The 24,481-nt window shown below is 39.8% G+C and overlaps 1 protein-coding gene across 2 annotated transcripts in view; it reads right to left on the reverse strand.

Moving 5' to 3' along the window:
- The window catches only part of svep1 (sushi, von Willebrand factor type A, EGF and pentraxin domain containing 1), an 85,143-nt gene that overhangs the window by 44,265 nt on the left and 16,397 nt on the right, over positions 1-24,481 (reverse strand). For both annotated transcript variants that reach the window (XM_055060152.1, XM_055060151.1), the window contains exons 2-4: positions 17,993-18,248; positions 15,850-16,026; positions 1,923-2,081 (exon numbers count right to left, since the gene is read on the reverse strand). In XM_055060152.1, coding sequence (XP_054916127.1) covers positions 1,923-2,081; positions 15,850-16,026; positions 17,993-18,248 — 592 coding nt within the window. The remainder of the gene's footprint in view (positions 1-1,922; positions 2,082-15,849; positions 16,027-17,992; positions 18,249-24,481) is intronic.

The raw sequence follows: 24,481 nt of genomic DNA on the forward strand, positions 1-24,481 counted from the left end.
CAAACGACAGGGAAGTTCACGGCTGGATGCAAATTCAGAGATATGGCTCGCTCTAATCTTATGCTTCTGTGGAAAAGTGTTAAGCGTTTCTATTGAAGTTACTATCTATATGCATTTGTTCCCATCAACAGAGGATTGTGGCTTATAATAACTCGTCTGCACTGCTTTATTGCAGGTCCAAATAAGGTGATATAATGACCAACTGAATAGAACAAGCATTTGTCTGGTTTTACTGAGAATAAAGCAAAATCAAGAGCAAAGGATTCATGTACAAAAGGCCATTTTTCGTGTTATTCTGTGTTTTCTTTCCCCCTGAATACGGACAGTTAGTCGCTGCTCGTTTGCACCAAAAAAACCAAAGGGTCCCAGCTTAAGTGAATTATGCTTCAGTTCTCTTCACACCAGAGGAAAAGCACCGTACAAACTCCAGGAACTCCAAGAATGTTTGATGACCGCAGATAATTTAGAAAAACCTTCCAAGCCGATCCCTGGATCTTTTTCTGCTGTCCTGTCTCACAGTCACAATGCTGCCACCGCAAATATCAGATCCGTTTCCTCTCGATCTACGGAACTTTCCAAATGAATCTCCATGAGAGGTTTCTGTACCTCCATCATCAGTTTCAGCCTTGTGGTATTTTGAGAAAACAGTCAGCATATAGATAACTTCTTGGTTTATGCTGCCAACAAGATCCACAATCTGTATGTTTGTTTTTTAACTGATTAATATGAACGTACTCTGACGCTCAGAGTCCTAATGTTGTATTTTTATGATGAGTCCCAATGCAACAATTATAAAATGACATTATGACTGACAAAGACTTGCTGAATATGATTCTAGGGCTTTTCTTTGGTAGCATTTGTATTCACACAGCAGTCTAGCAATATTGGAATTTCTCTGTGTGTCTCGGCTTCCAGCTTACATGCACAATTTAGGGATGTGTGCAATTCTTCCCAAACAAAACATACATATTTCTATTTGCAAGTAGCCTGTTTGTTTTTTCTTCTTTTTGCATGGATTGTTCCTCTCGGCTGTGGGAAGAGATTCTTTCCAAGTTAACAGTTGAGAAGTCAGAATTTCAACATGGCGACGTCGACAGACATTTTGGAACAGCTCTTACCAAACATCAACTTAAGCTTTAATTTCCACAAGCAAACACCACTATCAATTTGAATTGCATGCACTACAAGCAACGTTGATTTTAGACGCACTTTTAAAATATCACTGTTGATGCAAGAAAAGGCCGTAATAAAACTAAAACTTGTTCTTACAAGTCGAAACTGTGGGTAGTCGAAATAGCCCCAAGTTTCCAGTGGGACGTCTGACTTCGGAGGGCGTACCAGTTGATTTTTCCAACTGGGATGTGGGAATTTCCCAATTCCGAGTTCAACTGGAAAGCACATCAAATATTCTGCTACCACGATAACGAGCCGCCAAATTCTCATCACAGACATTTGGTGCATCCACAAAAAAATATGGAAACCCCTGGCGCTCCTGGGTCACGATATTCTTGATCGCTCAAAGCCTCTCCAGACAAAACTCACTTTTTGTTTGTCATTTAATGCTGAAATGTGCTTTCAGTTTAGTGTGAACTTCATTTTTTTGTATTTTTACATTGTGTTTACAGAGAAGCTTCTTTTTGGCAACACATCCAACTAAGACACCATGACCAAAAATAGACAATATGGTTTTATCTTTGTGTTTACCATGAGTGAAACATTTCAGATCTACTGAGTTTAAATACTGCTGACTGGAAGCCAGAAAAGAAAAACAAAAAAAGTATTTGCGCTCAGCTTTTTCCTGGAAAAATCATGCCAGAGTCTAAATATTTACAGTAGTCACACATAAAGTGCCGCTGGACAGCGTCAAAATAATTCAGATGTATGTCAAAAAGGTTTGCTCCCAGAGAGCAGCTTTGTCTCACCCTGACAGGTCGTGCCTATTGGCTGATAGCCCGGCTTGCAGACGCAGTCATGGAGGGCGGTGCTGCCAGGCTGGGACGTGTGCTGAGCGTCAGGGCATGACAGGCAGGTGGTCAGTCCTCCAGGCGTCCCCTCTGGTTTGTAGGTACCAGGTGGACAAGCTGTGAAGATAAGAGAACCGGGGAGACGCTGCTGTTGAGAAACCAATCCCACATGGCTTTAATATGAAACACAAAACATATATGAGAGAAATCACAAAGAGGCGACTCATTAATGGAGAGAATGATGGAGATGTACGACATGAAAAACTGTCTTATTAAGAATAAATACATTTGACTCAAAGTTAACTACTTTGATGTATTTAAACTGAAGTCACTGGACACAGAAATGAAAGAAGTCCATCGAAGAGGAACTGTATTTTCTATGCATGTTTGAAGTTTATTTTGGCTTCAGGAAAGTTAAAGAGATCATGACTTTCAGCAAGAAGGGAGAAATTAAAACAGCAACGATGGTTTGTCTTATTCTTTCGAGATTTGAACCTGTCTGTGAAGGAATATGTAAGACTTGAAAATGTTGTCAAATTTTAAAATATCTACAACAACATTTAAGTTGAAAAGATCCATAATCTCTAAAACACTGGGAGAAACTTGAATTTATGCAATTACTGACATGTAGGGCTGTAATCTTTTGTCTTAAAACCGTGAAACATTTACACAGCGACTCCTTTCACACAGCATGTTACTGCCTGTGCTTCTTATGAAAACAATTAATCACCACTCATAGCAGGACAACTAGAAATCAGTATTTTATCTTTTTAAACTCCTGTTTGGGATAAAATCAATATGTGCAGGTCAAAACTGTACAAACACAGAATGTTTTTTAACTAAAACGCCTCCATCTTTGACTGAATTCAGACAAATGCTGTCGCTGTAACTGAGCCATTAATCCCAGAACGTTAGTTTGCAAACACACAGCAAACACGTTTCTCCCAAAGTTTGTTCAGGCAAATCCAAAAATAGTTTGCAACAATTAATAAATCAGATCCCTCATCCTGACTACATCCTTGTCCAAATCCGACCGTCCTCAGACGAATGGGTGTTTCAAGCAGCTTTAATATGGCAGCATGTGCTCGAAAACAAGAAAACCATAAATCTCCACACAAGGCTGGAACAACTTTGAGAAATTCAAAAACATGGAAAGTCTCGTGGGAATCGAGGCTGTTTGAGTCGAACGGAAAGACCGAAGTAATTCCAACCTTTATGACTGTAGAAGGAATAAAAATTACATGACAGCAACTTTCAGACGCATTCAGTGAGCAGCTTTAATTATGTCGGCGGCAACAGAGAATCCACAGTCCTAATGCTCTTCACAACTCGTTTGCTTTTCTTGAGGCCTGAGGCTAGGTGTGAATTTCCACTGCAGAGCCGCTGCCAGGTCTCTCCTCCCTTCTCCTCGGCTGCAGCAGGTCAGACAGGAGAAGTTAACCAACTGTAAAGCACACAGCAGCTGCTGGCAGTGAAATGCACCCAGTAACCCACATCAAATGCAAACGCAGAGAGAAAACCATGAAGGAATACCTCATCTGGTGCAGACAACTTGCGTCTCGGTCTGCCCTTTTCATTTGATAACAAAAGCATGTGACGGTCCGTCATATTTCTGCGGCTTTTAAACTCAGAGGAGACACCTTACATAAGACCGAGTGAGAGCAGAAAGTCCATGAGAATCTGTTTTATAGCTTCATTTAAAGTTTACAGGAACCCCGTTTAATTTGAACCTGAATAATAAGTCACCTCCAGCTCAACAGTGGAAATACTGTATCTGAAAAATATAACATTTCAGTTTCTGGCAGGCTGCATGTGTTGACAGGTAGTAAGTACACAGTGGTATGATCACACATACGCAAACAGACGCACAGGTCCACAGCATAAAAAGACCAGACCTGGCTTCTGGAGAGAGGAACTGGAACGAAGGGAGGCGCAGCTACAAGGGATAAAATGATGGAAGGACAAGCAGACATGGATCTAAAATAAAGGTGGGAATGGAGGAAATTATTGGAACATTCAGGCACCGAGATGAAGCTGGTTTGAATTATTCAGCAGCCAAACATCTCTGTTTGGGTCTGTATGGCTAACTTACTGCAACTCTGCCGCAGCGGGGCGTTCATTTAGACAGGAAGTGACCAAAAACCAGAAGATCTGCTCCATCTGGACTGAGTACAAACATATAACACCTTTATAGTATCATAAAGCAACTGTGTGGTAAAACTAAGCAGACTCATTAATGATAAATGTTACATTTGTAGTATTAACGCATGTTTTGATGATGAAACGGGAATATGGCAGACAAATATATGGTAATGGCTAATTAGTTACTGTAATTGCTCCACTATTTGAAGTGACTGTCTCTACTTTTCCACATTATAATTTCACATTTACCAAAATTAGAACACCTAAACCTTTCCAGGAAGTATTTGTCGTATAATAACCATGAATCAGTGCTGTGAAGTGACGTTGTGTGCTTAGCAATTAAAGAAACACTTTCCAGTACGTTTTTCAAGCTGATGCCACCAAGTAATTGACTGATAAACTCTTGAAACTGCTCTATGTCATTCTACTACTTTATTTTTTATCACGTCAGTAGTTTCAATGTGGTGTCCCTCAGGGTTCTGCTCTGTAGCCACACTTTCCTTTCTCTGATTTTTCTTTTTATTGCTTTGCAGATGACGACTAAATGAAACTCTCTTTTTCAAAACAGTGAACTTCATTACCATGCAGAACTGCCATCAGGACGTTGAATCATGCAGCAAAAAAGTATTTTAAATTTAAGTAAAAATAAAAATGAGTCAACTTAAAATAATCTTTTTCCATTTGGTGCTCCTTGTTATCATATTAGAAGGACTCAGATCTGGCAAAATATTGAAATTAAATCTAATTTCTGACACTCTTTTCAATCTCTGCTAGTATTGTCACAAAAAAAAAATCTGTAAATAGAGAATAAAAATGTTATTCTGACTAACCGGTTGACTAGACATAAAAAAATATTTTTACCAATGCTAAATGTAATTACACTTCATCTCTGAAAGCAAATCTAATCTGGGTCTCAACTAAACAGAGACAAATTGAAAAACTTAAGTCTGTTCAGGTTAAAGAAGAAGCTGAAAAAAAAAAAAGTAGGCGGAAAAACACAAGTCCAGACAAGTTCATCTGTTAAAGTCTTTGTTGTAGCACAAAGTAAGTCAAACTAAACTGGCAGATACGTCGAGTCCCAGAGCCAAAGTTACTATCACACGAGAATCTCCTGGATCTCCTGGGAGGGCAGAGTGTGTTCGATTAGCCAGACCTAAAAACAGACCCAGACGGAAACTGAGAGGAAATCCAGGGGGGGCAGAACATCTGCCTTCCCAGCCACAACGACAAACAGAGTCCAACTAAATCCACAAACATGTGCTTTAAAACACACACACTACATTCGTGCATTTACTATTCCCCACATGTAAATGTGGCCATAAATCTGGGATATTTTATAACTAAGAGAATGAAGTCGAACAAAGACATTACTATTGCAGTCCAGCATGTAAAACCCTGAAGCTCAACTTATGCATTTTTGAAGTACAAAAAAAACATGTTGCTGACTGAAATGTACTGGCACAACTGAGGACTTTCAGAAATGATTTACTTGTTTTTATAACGCTACTTAAGGCACAGCTTTAATAATAGGTTACTGCATATTGGGTTTTCGTCAAGTCTTCCTACTCGCTCCTAATCTCCAAAGAAATGCATGCTAAGTTGGTTGTTTATTCAAACTTTGCAAGTAGGCAAGGCAGAAAGCCTGGCTCATTTCGATGGCAAAACACTCAAATATGAGCTGAGTCACTTAAAAACCATAAACTGGACTCCAGTGGCTAAAATTACTCTCCGTTGTAAGTACTGGCAATTTTAAATCACCCGTCAGTCACGTTTAGCTGAAACCTGCGTTGTGAAGGTTTTGAACAAACACCTTTTTTAAAATTATCATTGATTACAATATTTGAGCACTTGAATACTTTTGGATTTTGTAAATAGACAAGCGACAAACATTTCGGTTTTTCTGAGAAAAACAGGTGGCTAAAATAGTAAATGCTGTGATCCTTTAAAACGTGTGGTCATCCAAATCTGTCAGTCCAAATCTTCAAAGCCTGGGTATGAAGGAAACCCTAAAATCCTGCAAAAGGACGAACGTAAGCAGAGGCCTGCTGGTCATTTGCGGTCAAAGGCCTTCTCACACAAGAAACCTTGTAAAGTTGGATCTTAAATTCCAGGGCTTTCCCCTGGACTATTTAAAAAAACAATGGTAGCATGCAAAGACTCAAACTGTCACTTCAACTGCATAAACAGACCAATTCATGAGAAACTGCGAAGTCCATTTCACTAAAACACACGGTCACAATAAACAATACATCTATTAATCGCATGATAAACTAAAATAAACTCAATCATTTGGGTTTTTTTCTCTCTTTCTACCAAAACTGATCTTTGGTCTCAACAATTTTGTCCATAGATACTTCAGAGTTAATTTTATTTGTTGTGTCTGTTTTGTTTATTTATTTTGGACATCTAAAATGTCTTCTAGTCCCAATGTTTAAATGTTCATCATAAATTTAAAGTTTATCAATCTTTGAGAAAGTGTTCTTCCATTATTATCATCTTACTTGGAAATGGTCTCAAAACAACAATATTATTGTGTATCGCAATAAGTTCTGGGACAATTTATCGTCTAGGAAAATGTGTTATCGTGACAGGCCTAATTATAACTTCTATTTTAGAATAAATCTGGTTTAAGCAAAAGTTCCTTTTTAGTGTAATTACTTTGTTACAGCATAACTCCTGCTCTAGCATAAATCCTCTTGTAGCATAAGTTATTTTGCTGACCCTTCAGGGCCACTGCACAAGGGCATTTAGCGTTTTTCAAGCCACCAAACATTCACTTACATATAAATTATTGTTCTTATGGCTTCCTCGGGACGAGAAAGCATCAATTTTCAACTACAGCGTCAGTCTTATGTGCTCTTCACACGTTTCTCAATCTAACCATATCATCAGTGTTACAGTTTAAGCCATCAATCTGAACCATCAGTAAGTCTTTGAAGGCATCGCAATCTGTCATACCTGGAAAAACAACCACTGCATATGGGAGCCAAGACACAAACTAGATATGAGGTATGTCTACATCCTTACAAACTTTCTCATCTGGAGTTAGAAATGTTTTGTGATCTTCCCCTTATTATACATCAGGAAGATATAAATCAAATCCCAGAAATCCCAGTGATTCTTTCACTGGACTGCAGGGTTATCTGCTATCACACAATGCCTGCATCTGGGAGCAACAGGGACCTCCACAAGGCCCCTGCAGAAGACAATGAAAAAAAAAGATGTCGAGATTTGATGCAAGCAACTCTACTGGGAGGAAACGGCAAAGGACTAGTGTCTCTGCTGTCCTGCTTATTATTCAGTTCTCTTCCTGAAAGGTTTCGCCACAATTGCTAGATGCATCTGAGAGCAGCAGGACGTCCCTGCTCGCTTATTAAAGGCTCCGGGGACGCTGAAAACCCCTGGAAGATCGAGGCAGACCGCTAAACAACTGTACAAACACAGAACGGTCTCCAAGTTGGTGTGCCTGATTGCAGATGTCAGTGTGCTGAGAAACGTTGTGATAGAGGGGACATGGTATGATCCGCACAGCATAACACCTGAAAGGTTAACACCAACATGCTTAAACAAGACGGGCCGCTTTCATTTCCTTTTAAATCGACATGCCACCATTTCTCCAAATTCCTCAGACACTTACTGCTTCGACTGAAGTTACTCAGCCTGTTTATAGACAAACAATATATAGGTGGGAAAACGAATTAAACTTAATGAAGAGGGTAAATCTCAGGAGCTGCAAGAGAAAACTCAGTTTTTATTGCTTCCATATGAATTACTGACTGCTGTTTATAAAATGTACCCAATTAACTGACCATAAGCAAGTCTGACATTTCATTATATGATGACTAACACTTTGATCCTTGTTTTTTCTGGTTTCCCATTTCCAGCCTCTCTGACTTTGTTTTCTGATCTATTTCTTGAGATCTGAAAACTCCAAAGTTGAGTTTCAGTCTATGAAGCGGGCATTTTATTCATCCATTTCCAGATCATCCCGTCTACTTTAGTGATGTTCTCACTCAAATTTCAAAAATATGCCTGAATTTTCCTCACCATTGGTGACAAAAGCAGTTAGTAGAGGGGAGGAAAATTGATTATGTTTGTTTTTTCATTTAACTGCAACTAAACAAACTACTTTTCTGCAGGTTATGTGTGAATATTTCTTTTAAAAAGTACTAAACAAGGGACCTAAAGATGTGATCTGAACAAAAAGCTGTTCTGTGGATCTACATTTGAAGACAGTAGAAACAAAACAAATGTTTCTCTTCCAATAAAAAAAAAGACAGCTGCTGACTTTCCGCATCAATGACCTCTGACCTTTAATGGGAATCTGTGCCTCTCTTCATCACCTCCTGTTAGTAAATATACTTCAGCCAAAATGTTTCATTTAGAGCGGTGTTTGATTAATAAAAACTGGAACATTCATCAACATATCTGATGTGTATTTGGATGGTGATTTTGATGATGGAATTTGAAAAATTTATTATTTATTGCTTATTTCATAATTGTGACGCGTTTGTGTCGCGTTTGTGCTACACAAATAAACTTGACTGCTTTCATAGTGCACTACTGTCACAGAACCAAAACAAAGAGCTGCAGGTTCATCCAAAAAACAACAAATTCAGTACAAATTCTCTGATTTTACAAACACTACAAGCTCAATTATTTACCATAAAACTTCCCTCTGTCTTGAAAGAGTTGTAGGAAGAAGACATTTTCCTTCTTTCTTGTCCCAACAAAGAGCTACAGTCGCAACATTCAGCTACCAAACACTTTCCATCCATAGATGCATGTCTCTGTTTGAAAGACCTGCCCTTCCTCTCTCTTTTTTTCCACTTGCTTTGCACTAAAGAAAAACACCAACCTAAACCTGCCTCCGGTCAGTTATAGCAATTAATGGGGAGTGTAAGCATATAAACCTTCCTCGGCTTGTTGTCAGGAAATCCCAGGCGTTTGACCCCGAGACCAAAATGAGCAGGAATTCATGTTGAGCAACTTGGGCTTTAAATTCTCGCCACAAAAACATAGAGGAGAAAGAAACTGGACGGGAGCAGACAGACTGCTGTAGCTATTGATGCTGGAAGGAATAACTTTTTTGCACGAAAAGTAAATAGAGACTTTACAAGAGAGTTTATATAACTTTTTTAAACCAAGCTTACTTTTTCTGATGTGAATTTAGTTTGAAAAATACTCAAGAACAAGCAACTGAGCAAAGAAAAGTCTAGTTTAAATCTTCGGGGAGACTGAAGCCAACAATAATCAGACATGGCAAACTTTGGTTAACAGTCTTTTTATTTGACATTTATAATTCATCTGGCTCACCTTCAGCTTCCAAATGTTACAAAAATAGGGATAGATTTGTATTTAGAACAATGTCTAATGTATTACGACTAGCATCCACAGAAAATCAGTTTAGAGAGAGAGGAAACGGGCCAACTCCAAGCAGAACGATCCCGGCCGACAGTCCTGCCTCGCCAGTGGACCAGCGGCCTCCAAAACCAAAGGACGTTCCTGGATGCAACAGGCTGAAATCAGCATCCAATATGCAGCGGCTGGACTCCACCGTGACTGGGAGAGGGAACAGTATTTGTCTTCCAAAAGGAAAGTTTTGGGTTCAATTCCAGGTGCTTCCTGCCACATGTCAGCACTTAACTGAGTGCTTTGAGTGGTCAAAGTGACCGATATCCATGTTCAACCCATTTACCATTTATTACCATATGTGGTAGTTTTGGCTAGGAAGCTACCGTATTAGTATTTTCAGTAAACTTCCTGTCTTAGAGTAAATACGTCACAATCCAAACCCCTCCGCCCCATTATTAAAATGTCATAACGTGTTTTTCCGAGTTGCCTTTAAATGCAACATGAGCGCTGGTTGTACACCTGTACGGCAGCGACGGTGAACTGCAGCTTCTGTGCAGGTGTGTGTTGGAATCATGGCAGCAAACCAGCAAAAGACAAAAAGCTCTGCAGTTTTTCTCCTCATGATAACTGAATGAGTTGATTAATGCAGTTGGATGCAGACAGTGATGACTAAATGATAACTAGCTAATGCCAATATGTCACATTAAGCTTGTTAACAAGAATAGGTTGTTAATTTTGTTATCGAAGTTGAAAAGTGGGTAGTACTGGTTACATTTTTGGGGAAAATGCACTCATATGAGTAGTTTTACTACACTGTGATTTTTTCTCTCACTTGAATAATATTGTCATTGCTATTCTTACTTGAGTAGATTGATTCTGCATTTAAAGAAGTAGACTTTGAGTTAATATTAATGCGAAGTTGAGCATAATGACTCGTTCTCACAAAATGATCTCAGATAAGTGCAAGACATTGGATGGGCGGTGGAAAATGTTGCCTTTCACTTGCACAGACAGTTTAATCAGCATCTCATCTAAACTCTCTCAAAAGAACATAAAACAAACAGGACTCAGGTTTGTGTCATCTTACTTCATGAGCAGTTTATATAGGATTGCAGCCCGGAAAATGAAACGCTGTCAAACAGCCGAGACGCAGAGGAATTTAACGAGTTTCAATCCCAGCTGTCAGGAGGTTCACTCGGTCCAGCATTGTAGGAATATTACCAATGAAATTGTATTTTATTGTCTCCAAATGTTTTCAGTGATGCATTTGGAGATCATTTTTTTAACTTCATTTATAACAAATTTAGTATTTTTCCCCAACTTGGTACTGGGTTCTCTCTTAATTTTGAGTTGGCCATTATTTTTAAAACCTTCTCTGAAAAATTAAATCACATTTCAGAGGATCGCCACTGTGGTGTTACCTGATCTATACTGACTCCGTGCCTTTATCTGGAATCTATCGAATAGATCCTTTACAGTGGAATATTAAAATATGAGCAAGCACATCAGAAATCTGAGGCGGCACTTATCAGCAGAGGCTGCATCTGTGTAGCATACAACCATGTGAGCAAGCGTTAGTGTGACAGTACAAAGCGACTTGAGCTGCAAAGCGTCTAGAGCTGTGATAACTTGTGACATGTGGAGATTGGCCACATTCCTTTACAAAAACAACCTCTCTGCTTTGTGGCTTTCTGTGTTTTTGTTTTGACTACGCACCGAATCCTGCAGCCAAGTATCAGGATAAAAAGACTGGAAGCAGATATATGGTGATTACATTCACTAATTTTCACCGCTTTTTAAACTTTCTGTTCTGGTAATCTGTTAATTGGCATCACAAAATCTCCACAGCGCCGATTTATGGAGCGCGTCCCGTCCTTGACGGCAGACAGTCGCGTCCGTCCAGTCAGGCGGATGTTGTTCTGTGCAGGGTTGAGTCAAAGCTTAATGCCGCCACGTGTCTCCACAAGGGATCATGAGGGTTTCATTAACTTGATATCATTTTTGCTGCAAAGATGAGCTTTGGTTGCAACAACACTCCAGTCAGAAGTCAATATCTTGGAAAAGGATAAATAATCTAAGGATCTTTCTTAATTTCCAGGTCACACACACGTCCAGCAGCGATTCAGGGAAACACAATCTGCCCAGAGGAAAACACCAGTGAACTCAAACCTTCAAAAATGTTTGTAAATGCAACTTTTTATTCAGTGTCATCCTGATGATTTCAGCAAAATTTATGCCAAATCGTATTTTAGAATTAGTTTTAATAAAAATTGAATGTTGATGGCAGATTTACCTTTGACCATACTTAAAAAACGTCTTCTAAAATATACTGTGCAAAAATGTTAAATATTTTCTCTTTTTTTTACATTTTACTCCTGTTGAGCAAGACATTTTATTACTTTTAAAGTGGTCAAGATAAATGTTCTCATGTCTTTTAGAGTTTCATGGTTTTTGGCTGCTTCTCATTTGCTTCATGGCCAAAGAACTGGACCTGCACAAGAAAAACAGACAAGTGGAGGACAAAAAAAGACATGCAAATCAAAAACCTTTTGGTGTTAAAGTCAGGAATTTAAAAGGACAGAAGAAACTCCAGTGAAAACTTGACCCAGGAGATAATGTATTCATAAAATGATCTGTTTACTTATTTTCCAGCTAATAGATCTTTGAGAACTTGCTGAAGCTAAAATAGTATTTTATCTTTTCGTTCCCCTCAGAGATTAAACCAAAAGGAATGAGATGAAATTATGTCTATGTGCTTAAGACAAAGTGCATCATGATCTACTCTACATGTGGTCCAAAGCACCAGAAGAAAGACTCGAGACTTTTGCACAGTTCTATGAGTTTCCAAAAGTCCAAAAGAAGAGTTTTCTCATAAGATGTTGTTTTCTGACCCTAATCCTCTGGGCATACCGACCCGCATGATTTAAACGTTTTCTGCTTCAAAACACCTGGTTTAATTTCATAAATCTTTATCAGCTTGTGTTTGCAACATGATAAAATGCTCTAAAGATAATTCACGCTTTTAAATTAGTTGCATGAACCCACCTAAATCATAAAAGACAGCACAATCCATGCACCTAGATTAGGAAAACATTTGTATACAGACCAGTAACCTTCAGGGAAAAAAAACTTGACTTTATTAAAGGTCAGAAGGTTAACATCACCTAAGAAAGCAATAAAAATCAGCTGATGTTCATTGTGTTCTGCTAAATACAGACAAGCCCATTTTAAAGTGAGGTGTGTAACATTGTGATAAAACAGCTGACATTTTCATGCCAACCGAAAAAAACACACCGTAAGCCGAGAGGTCAGCCTGGGTCAGCTGGGACCTACGAATGTATGCCTTCCATTCTTGCCCTTTCATTCTCTGTTCGCCTCGAGGAGAACAAGCCTTTGCTGGACCATGCTAACACAGACCAGAGCTGCTGTCATGCTCTGCAGCTACAGAAGAGGCTGATAAGTCAGAAAGTGTGACAGGAGGGAAACATGTTGCCCTTCTGCAGCCCTCTTACTCTGTTCACCCACTTCCCCATTCCTCCGCAGATCCCGTGTGATACAGATATTGAGGGCTTGCGTTTGGTATTCAAAGGGAAACAACGACGTCCGATCCGGCCCGTTAGCGCCAAACTATGCAGGAACCGAGGTCATCGCTCGTTTCTATCTGCCGGGATTCCAGTCGTGTTTTGTGGAAGAGGCTGTTTCCCTTGGCTGACGACAGATTCATAAACAGCACCGCTGTGCGGCGTAGGGATTTAGATAGTGTTTCCAGCTGAGCCCTTCTGCCAGCGATAATAACGATCCACTGACAGCCTCATAGTTTGGACCGATGATTTTCAGATGTGTCACAGGCTGAAATACGTTAAATCAAAACTCTTAAACTGAAACGACCGCTTAAAAATAAACACACCAACAACTGTAAAAGCTTATGGTGCCACAGTGACCATCCAGAGTAAATGAAAAATTTTATTGCAACATTTACACTTTTGTCTAATTTTGCAACTATTAGGGTTAAACTGTGGGAACAGCGTTAATTAGTTCGACGATTATTGCTTCCCCAATCATATAAACAACATAAAAAAAGATGCAGAAGTCTGCTAAGTGATTTTACATCTTTCTTAATTATGTCCTCCTCTAACTCTAATTGGTTTTGGAGCCACTTTTATGTCTAAGACAGCCTTATAACTTGTGTGAGAGTTCATAAAGTCTGTCGTTACCACATATATGAGGGGTGATTCAGATGAGTTAATGAAAACAAAGCTCGCAGTTTGAAGTGTTTTGGCTTGCCAATGTTTCCAAGCAGTTTCTATAGAGACACATACATCAACACTGGCTGAGGTTAAGGGTGTATTTCACTTCTGTAACATGAAAGGAGCTGCAGACAATCAAGCAACAAGATCACCCCCTCCCCTCCCATGAGATCCGTCGTATGTCTGATTGTGAGGGAGCCAGAGGAAGTATCCCCGAGTTGTGGTTAAAGTGCAGCGCCGCATCCTTCCTCTCTCCATGTGAGCCGGCGCTGAAGCCTGACATCAATTAAACCATTAAAACAGATTAACAAGCGAAGGACGCTCCGGATGAGTTGAGAAACACGGAAATGTGCGTTTTGCCTCGATGACCCAGAAGCCCTTTCATTTGCATTTCATCTTCTTGTGAAGCTTTTACTTCTTATGCTGAGTTTCTTTCATTTTGATTTTATTTTTTTTATGAAATGTTTTGCGTCTAACTTTAAAGCTGAAAGAGAAATCCAGAATGCAAACACAGAATGTTTCAGATCGCACTTCTGCGTCGGAGTCCTCTCGGGAAGGGAGACGGGAGAGGATAATTGCAAGTCGTTAAGCCCTCCACATGTCTATTTTGCAAGACGGAGTAGCTGTCTAAATGACTGAGGCCTAATGCAGCAATTAGCTTCTATAAACACAGACACGGAGAGCAGCCAGTGCATCTGCTAGCTCTTCTGTTCTCCAACACTCACAGACGACTCTAATCCTTGGTGAATTTGCTGATTGCACATTCAGTAAAAATAACACATTAACCCCCAACCTTAAAATCACAAGACAGAGTCAGATTGCAGCAGGAAAGGTGGAGATTATCAAACCAAAACTGAACAGAATGTAAATTGTATGAACACTTCACATAGTAAAAAAAAAAAGTTCAACTTCATATTTCCTGCGGCTATTTTAAGTTATTTTTAGCGAAAATGTCTTTTTAGGTTGCAGCAGTCGTCCCAAGAACTTAAAGTATTTGACTTGTTCTTTGATTTTCACCTTTAAAATGCTAATTAAAGTGAATTATTATTAAAATGTTCTGGACAGAAACAAGCTTGAAAATATAGGATCATTGATCTGTGAGATAAATGAATTATAGAAGATATTCAAACAAGATGGTGGGTTTAGACTTAATGATTATTAAGACACATTTCTTCTGTATTAATTGAACTTGTACTTTAATCTGAAAAAATTAAAGTATGCTTTCTACATCATTAACCTAACAAAATCAGTTTGATTTCTTTCATAGTGCAAATTAACAACAAATATCATCTCGAGGTACTCCATAAAAAACAGAAAAGATAAAAAATTGCTGAAGCGTTGTTGCTACCTTTGCAACGGTCCCTGCAATTTGGCTTCAAACATCCATGAAGCCAAATTAATCCAACATCTAACTTTATCGAAATATACTGCAACAGGCAAGAGATTTTTAGTTCTTGAACATCTTAAGTTCAAAAACTTAAGACGTTGACACGTATCTGCAGTCAAGATCACAGACGCTAGTCTCTACTGCAGACATACGGCCTTTCATCTAAAATAAAGTCGTTAAGTACGATGCCCCTGCACATTGGCAGCATAAATAAGCAGTAGGAGGGAGCACAACCCTAAAAGCCAGGGCTCTTTGGCAACACATGAAACTGAAACACATGAAACAGATACTAAAGTATCTGTTTCATGTGTTTCAGCGAAGCAATAAGAAGTTGTAAAATGACAGCCGACTTTTTCTGGTGCCTTTATAAACCAAAGACATTATTGTCTAAGCTGTGATTCAAAGGAGGAGAGCAGATTATGATGAGGTCTGCTGGGAATCAGAGTCAAAGGAGAGCAGAGCAGCAAACGCTTCTAAAACATCAAAAAACACAAAACAATAGAACATTGTTTCTCCTGCCCTTTCAACATATTACTGGATTTGTAAAACATAATTTGTTCTCTGAACACCCAAGCGGACAGGATGCACATTTAACTCGAACGCTCAAAAAATTGAGCAGCCTTTCGCCTGGCTCAATACACACGTTTGGTCTTGCAGTAAAACCGGGTAAAAGAAGAATTTTACGTCTGTGAGGCGGTTTGAGAACCATAGACTTGTTGGTATGAACGACAGACAGATTGGTAGAATTTCCCACCTGTACATTCGTGCTTCAGACCCTTGCCGTAGTATCCCTTCTCACAGATGCAGTCGTACTGTCCTGTGTGCATACCGCACTTACAGCTGGCCATCACGTCACAGCAGTCCTTGCCCTCATCGCACAGGGAGGAGCAGCGGGAAAGGTCCTCCTGGATGTAGCTCCCTGTTGGGAGGTCTGGAGGTGAAAACAAGTGCAAGTTTATAGCAAAGCGTTGTTAAGTTTCATGATGAGTTTATCATAACATCCTTCCAGAAGAAAGACAAAACTAAACAACAACTAATTGAGAATAAAAGGAAATTTGCCTGCAAAAATAAAGAGCAATTGGCAATAATTGTAATGTTTCCATCACGCTAAAATGCAACTTTCTGAGGGGAAATAATCTCACTCTGAAGTCTCAGTGCATAACAAGTTGGGCCATTTACTGGGAGTTGTGTCGAAACTGTCATGACAAAAAAAATAAAAATAAGAATTAAACATATTGATACAAATAGGTCCAAGTTTTCTTATTTTTTGGGGAAACTGCTGAAATGATAAGTCAGTGACAGCTTCTCTAATAATCGATTTATAATGTGGCTGACTGCTTTGAATGATGGCGTATGTCAAACTTTAATTTCCCCCAACATTCACTCGTTCTGCCAACCTTTCCTGACGCGCTTACATCTGGAATTTGACTGTATGTAGAAACTCTCGCCTCGTCTACCTGCACGCACATGCACATGATTTACAGCTCCCTCCAAACTTAGCATGCCCTCGGCTGGGATGTTTTATGGAGCTAGCATGGCCTTTAAAGCCATGAACAAACCCATTTTTAACCACATCACAGGAAGTCCTTTCCTACTGTGAGAAAATGGATTTGCTGTTTGATGTATGGAAGTGAGCTCTGATGGTTATAGGCGAAACAAAACAGAAGAAAGTATCTGCCCTGCATATGTTGTCAGATTGTGGATGAAATATTACTCCATTCCTTTTAAATGAGGACTGGATGTTATCCGGGTTTTTAAAAAAAGAGATGCAATAAAAACAGAGATTGCTTTAGGTCAAATGGTGATGGGAAAATTAAAGCTTCAAAGAAGGAGATGATATTAGCTTAGCTTCTGTTTGCCAAAACCTTAAGCTACCTTTTAACCTAAAGTTTCAAATTTTTTGTACGTCTCATTTTTTCTGGTTGCCGACATAAAGTTCCCTTAGGTATAAAGTTCTCTATAAAATAGACAAAAGAGACCAATAAATGTTAAAAATGAGCCTGTCTTGCTGCTGACTACGTTACACAGAGGGAAGTCAGAATATGTTGAGGTTTCCTTGCCATATGTCCCAGCAGCCACATTTATTTGCACAGAATCCTGTTAAAACTGAATATTTTGTTTATACTGTAGTTCTGCAGATTACCTAAACAAAACCATTTTTCCAATATTTAGAGTGAAAGGTCAAATCTTGATCTGATTGAGTTTGTTTCAGCAAAAGGGAGTAACACTATGCATTGGAGGGTGTCCTTACGTATTCCTCAAAACAGCAATTTAAGACATTAAAACATGAAAATTAAACATTTTTTCAAAGAAATAACTCAATATGAAACCCTAAGCATCCAACATGGGGTGCAGACGATCCAGCCTAATTTCCTGTACTGTAATTCCGCCACACTTTGCATTATCTGAAAAACTCCAACAGTTTCTGAAAGAGGAGACGTTGCGCTTACCAGCCAATCTCGGGTTATTATGGTAATTTCACCACTGCCGTAGCAGGGAGTGAAATTAATCTGAGGACCATTAATAGATGGTAAATTCTGAAAATAACTTCTAGATATTGAAAGTTCCAGTTGTTATGAATGAATGGGCAAATATATTTACTCACAAGACATTTAATGAACTACGCAAGATTAAAATAAACAAAAAATATCTAGGCGGAAAGTTTAGATTCAGGACATAAAAAAAGATGACCTGATTTTATTAATAAGACATTATCTCAAGAGGACCAAGTACTCAAGAAGGTCATTATGAGGCAACATAGTGTCTGGTCTTTGGAAAAAAGATGTTGCAGTGAAAGAGGAAATGTAATATTTGATTATTCATGTTTGAAATTTGATTTCTTTAAGGCCAGAAATGTAAGCTAGAAACTTCCAAGATTCTGCATCACTCCTCCATACCTTCATGCAGAGCGCGGCGGGCGAGCGCCTCAAACTCGGCAAAGTTGTGCACCAGGTAGCAGTGCTGGTCCTTGGGTTGGGAGGCCATGTCGTGCAGCTCCCTGATGTTTCCCTGCCAGATGCCCAGAGTGAAGATCTCAACGCCTCGCTCTCTCAGAGCGGCCGCCACCGGTCGAGGGTCGCCCCCGTTAGAGTAGCCGTCAGTGATGAGGAAGATCGCCTTGGTAGCGTTCCCGCGGGAGTTACGGAGAATTTGCTGTTGGAGAAGAAGATATTTACAGTTATTATGCATCCAACTTTTTAATAGCACAACAAGTTTCTTGCAAGCTTCATTTCGCTCTTGTATGTTTTAGGTTATGCTGTATGCTAGAATGCAACATACCCCTTCAATGATCTTTCAATGATCTCCTTCAAATGTTTCAAAAACGTGCGCAACATTGCACTTGCACCGGAGATATTGTCAAAATGATGTTTAAGTTGATATAGTCTTTGCTGTCACTGCGTATGTCATAGGTCTGACAGTTCAGGCACACATCCCACACACTGCTGCCAACATCGCCCCAACTTTAGTGACCTGACTAAATCGGATACAAAAGAACGTCACACAAGACCACTAACAACAGCCCATATTTCTATGGTTCCAAAAAACCCTACATCAGCGTCGCAGCCAGAAAGGGAAGGATGGGAAGAGGGAGCAGAAAACGGGAGCAAGCTCTACCATTGTAATTATTTCTCCAACAGACTGTGCAGCTGCTCGTCAGCGGTCTGAAACCACTGGCGAACACCGAGTCTTCAGGCCGGGCTCTTGCGCACGCCCCAGACACCAGCTACAGTTCTCAAACTAACTTTAGCCGGCGTTTACGATCCACCACATACAATTAGAAAAAAAACATTAGTCACAGCAACATATCTTTCTCTGCAGAATAAAGAAACAACACAACTTTCTGCCAGCATTACTCAAGAGGGAGCGAGCAATGGGGGCGTTGGACTGCTCCGCGTGTTTTTAAGATATGTAGAGAAAACTCTGGGAATAATGGACGAGAAAATACGAAAAGCAAAAGCAGCCAAGGCGAAGCCAGAACGACAGTGCTCCACCTACAGACTTACTTAAGCATAATCAAACATGAAGGACCTTTTATTCTCCATCCAAGAAGGGGACAATAGCTCTAGATGATGGAGCATTACAGCTGAAGAGAGCAAAGACTTGCAAGGGTGTGACCACAGACAGAACGAAACGGGAGACAAGGCAGAGAAAGGCTCTGGACTTTATTGTCTAACTGGCTGCACTTGCAGCAGCTTTGGCAGGAGTACTATAATTAAAGAGCTTGAGAAGAAAAGAGAGAGGATGGAAAGAGAACAGACAAAAACGGGGAAAACTCCAGGTCGTCTGCTGTTCTGGTTGTCAGTCTGCAGATGCTGACTACACCCAACTCCACCATGAAAAGCTTCAACTGTCTTTGCTCCATTCTGACTAATAGCATCTGTTGTAATTTTTCCTGTACAAGCAGCGGCAGACCATGAATGAACGGTGCTTTAAGCGAGCCTCTTCTTTCACCGTCCAACCATTCAAAATGGAGGAAGTCAACCGAGACCCTGGAGTCTCAAACAAAGAATGGCACCAGGTCTTTCTATTCTCTGCAGCAGACTTGAGTCGCCAACTCAGCAGATCAAGAAACCCAGAGCCTGCAAGTAACTTTATTTGTGCCTCCCTTTTTAATACCACCGCAAAAACAGTAAAACTGTTTTGAATTTGTAAACATGTTTGGCTGCTATTTTATTGTTTACCATCTCTTTTCCTAAGAAGTGGCACCGGGTCACAGTGGTTTGTGAGTGGCTGCTGTGAGAGACCGTGGAGACGATACCAAGCGGAGCGTGCCCACTAATAATAGCCTCCCGAACAGCCGTGGCATATTTCAGGTCAGAGTATTAACATAAAGGTGGCCACAGATGCCAGTGTGTGGGAACGCACTGCACTTCTCAGAAACACTCAGGGCGCACCTTATCATTCACGGCACAAAAAGACAGAGCGGAAAAACACATATGCTGCAAACAGCGACGGCTGATAAGAGAAACACATTTTGCAAGTATTGTGGCATACCAGGTCCTTTAACAGAGAGAAAAAAAAAATCTTGATTTAAAGATCTATTTGCTGAGAAGTGAATTAACTGTAAATACAAGCCTCAAGGTTTTGGCCATCAAAGTGTCAAGTTAAGACATCGTAAAGTTTATTTTTAACCCATTTATTTTAAAATAAAAATGATACGGTGCCTGGATTTTTCACATTTCGTCACATTACAACTACTTCGATGTATTTTATTGGGATTTTGGTTGACAGGTCAACACTATATTGTGTCTACCTGAACCAGTTCTCTTTAAATATCATCAGGATAGTAAATAGAGTCCAGAACTTTAATCTCAGTGTGAATCCAGCTGTTCTCTGGAGGCCTCAGAGGTTAGCATTAGCTGAAACCAAAGAAATATCTGAAAATCAGTAAGTGTGAGGTAAGAGAAAAACCTACAATAACATGACCGTCCATTTAAGCTGAGGTCTTTAGTAACTCTTGAGGAGATGCAGAGACCAAAGGCTCAGGTGGGAGAATCTGCGCACAGGATAACCATCACAGAGGAGCTCTACAAAAACGTGATTTCTATGTCAGAGTAGGAAGAAAGTGATCGCATCCAGTTTGCCACTTTGGGAACACGGCACAATTTGATGTGATTGGTTGAATCCAAAACTGAATTTTAAAACTCCTAATCTATCCCTGAATCCAACCTGTGATAAGACTTAAGAGTAGGTGACCTCTTTAAAAAAATAATCTTAAAGAAATGCACAAAGTTGAAAGACATAAAAGTCTTGCTGCAGAACCTTTTATTTTGCATTTGTGTTACTCTGCCACATGCAATTTTACAACGGCTACCAAAAACTATGGAGGATGCAAAGTGACAAAATGTGAAAAAGTAGAAGTGGGGGGAATATATCTGAAAGACACTGGAATATCTCTCAAGCACTTTTAAAGTCTGGACAACATGAATCTCACACAGGTTAAGAAAAGTGACTTATCTTGAATTCTGCGGGACTTTGACATTTCCGGAAAGGCTTTACGTCTACAGTCTGGGTTTAAAGATGACATAATCAATAATGGGACGGGTCTAAGTAGCCTGGGTCCAGTGACATCTATCAAGGACGTAATGACAGCACAGGGACCGGCCGGCCAGGAGGAAACACTGGAAACCGGATTCTCCTCTTTTCCAAAACGCCCTCACACTCTGGCAGGAAGTAACCGAGAGATGAGCCGACCATATGTCGAGGCAGGGATTTCTCCATTATGCTGCACGGGAAAACTTACGCCGTCTGCATTGAGCACATAAATACATTCAAACTCATACAGTGAGCGGTGAAAATACCTGCTGCGAATATCATCTGCCTTTGGTGGAGGCTTCCTTGCTTTATCAGAAATATATATTTTTTCCCCCTTCCAGATGTTTCGACAGACAGCAAAGTGACAGTTTTATCTTTTGGTGTCATCAGCTGTGAAAGCCACTCTTCTCACACCTACACTAACAAAAACTAAAGTGCAACACCCAAACCAGCCCAGAATCAAAAACAAAATGCAAGATGATAAAACAAACAAAAAACAACAACAACAACGCAGGACCGATGGAGCCTAATCAAAAGCAGAATTTTGCCAGGATCAAGATTGATGCTAATGACACTCATGTGGATATCTGGGATCTCTTCAGCCTCTGCTGGTATGCAGCTTGTTTTCTTCTTGGCTGTGCGTCAGAAAAATTATTGTGTCGTGGTCTAAAAAGTCCCTCTGTTCAGCAACCGCAGAAAGAAAATGGAGATTCCATTTGAATGGGAGTTTCCGTAATATTTTTCACAAGATATAAATTAAAGATGTGAATAACAGGTCCAAATATCATTCAGCGGCATCGCCACTGGCCAAATCCATCACGACGATATTCATATGTATGAGGAAATAAAGGAAATACACGATAAGGAAAAAATATAGAGTTTGTGGAGAAGCTAAAGTTAAATTCTTACTGGCTTTATTACCCGGTTTCTTCAAAGAGCCGGTCCAAACTTTGTCGTACCCCCAGGGAAGCAGGTTTATAGAGGCCTGACCTGCAGAAGATCTGGATAAATATTGGCCTCAAACGTTGAATTATTGATTTAATGTGTTGTGAGGACGATGCTCAACTTCGTCCATAAAGCCTTTCATTTTTATGAAGTATCGGTCTTTCCACAATGAGCTCAAGAAATTCCTCAGCAGTCCCCAGACTGCAGCCAGCCGTCCAGATTTAGTTATTTCATCACGCAAAAATCACAGTGAAAACACATTTTAGATGGAGAAACAAAGAAGAAAACAACCAGAAAATCTGACTGGCACACGCCGCTATTAACTTTACTTTCATTATTATTAGACTATTACTGATTATTGCAAGATGGAGAACTTTCTCTGGCAATATCCATCTTGAAATAAATCAAGCAGATAATCAATTGCAGAACAGATGTTTGTCTGATTAGAAGCCGGCATCTCATTTGGCAGAAGAAGTTATGAAAGTTTTGACACCTTGAGGAGCTACTGATGGAGACTCGGAGCTAATCAAAGGCTTCTGCATGCAGAGAGCCGTCCTGGATCCAGACCCGACATCGGCACCACGCTGAGGTCCTCCCATCAGCTGCTCCTCTGGCTTTGATCACGGCTCATTGACTGTTCATTTATTATAACACACCAGAAAACCAGAATCCAAAAATCGAATGGCTACATCCAGCCAGTGATGGAAATAAAAACTGATTTATTTAGGTTAAAAAGTAAAAAAACAATCTTGTGTTCTTTTCTGATTTCAATTGAGAAAAAGTACAATGCATAACTACAGGGACTCCATGGAGAAGAAAAAAGTAAAAGAGGGTTAATCCGTTTGGAAAGTTTTCTTCCTGTCAGTCGGAAGTTCGACGTCTTGTTTGGACAGGCTATCTGCTCTTGGCTTGGGTGGCAAGAACAACAAAACTCCTGCTGGGGCCCAACAGAACAACAGACAGACACAACACTAGACATTATTCAGCAACAATTTAGGATAATTCAAGATAGTCAAGGCCATTCTCAATTAATTTAGATTTTTTTCCCCAACTGCCCCCATATGTTGCACACCATCTTGGCAGCGAATTCTTTACGTTAAGTGCCGTAAAGTGAGATATCTTGAATTTTGCACCTTTTTTCTAGCTCAGCTGCTGTAAGTTTCCCTTTAAGCTTTAGTTTCATTTGTTCCATGCAACACCATCTCGGTTTCACTCCGTTAGGTCCAGAAAACTTTCCATGCTTAAGTTTTCCTCAATATGGAGCCATGACACCGATGCTTTCAGGGTTTCCACTCTCAGCGGGCCACCCAGATGGGGATAGTTGATGCCTTTAAAATAAACCTGCAAATTAGAACCGACTGATTTTCGACTTCTTAACATGTTGAGCAATAAGGTAGCAAAAATACGATGCAATAGTTTTGATACATGCAGCTTTCTGCATTATTAGAGGCTGTCAGTTTGTAAATCGTAAGTCATTGCTCTAAAATCCACACTGACATATGTTTTGTTTTTTAAATTGGTACGACATGTTTGGAGGGTGGCTTACAGTAATGCATGCAGAGTTTGACATTAGCAAAAAATAAAATTGGCTCGTCTGTGATTTATTTGTATGCAGCGGCAATAAAGCCAAGTCAGCCGTTTGCCTGTTACTGAGTAGCTGTGAAGATAAACAAAGTGAGAGTAATTTACCTAATGACTTCTGTTTAATTGTAGAGAAACTGTCTCACTACAGATTGTTTTGCTCTTACCAATAAAAATATAAAGATTAGAAATAGCTGACTCACTCAGACAGTTAACAGCTACGGGAGGGAAAGATAACATGAACTGAATCTCAGTTAGCTTTTTAAGTGTTGTGACAACAAAACTGAAAACTTAAACGCTTTGCAGGCGTCGGCTGCTTCTCTCTTTTCTTTCTAATTCTCAAAAAGAATCAAGAGGCTTGAACTTCAGATGCTGTCAGTATTTCTGTGTTTTGAACAACAGTTTTTCTGCCAGAAGCAGTCGTTTGCCACTGTGGTGAACTGCCAGCAGATGGCGTCGTGCATTTAAATCCCTGGGTAGGGTGCTGGTAAGTTAGGTCTCCAAGCCATCGCCAAGCTGCTGCTCTCATTTCTTTCCACGTTGTTTAAATCACTTTATAATTCTTTGCCTTACAACTCACATCCAGACAGGAGACATTAACAGCTTCCTCTTGCGCTATAAAATTAATATTTAGTCATCTTTCACCAGCTATTCTGTGTATCAGCTGCCCTTTTTCTTCTTTAATGTTTTTTTCTTTTATTTGAAAAGAAAGTTAACAGAGTGATGAGCCTGACTAAAATTGAATAGAAAAAGTTGTAAACATTATAAAAAGAAATCATGAGTGGAAAAGTCCCACGGCTCCACCTCTATTAATGATGATCCAA

The sequence above is a fragment of the Poeciliopsis prolifica genome, unplaced genomic scaffold (genome assembly GCF_027474105.1).
Source record: "Poeciliopsis prolifica strain line A6 unplaced genomic scaffold, Auburn_PproV2 SCAFFOLD058, whole genome shotgun sequence".
Taxonomy (NCBI): domain Eukaryota; kingdom Metazoa; phylum Chordata; class Actinopteri; order Cyprinodontiformes; family Poeciliidae; genus Poeciliopsis; species Poeciliopsis prolifica.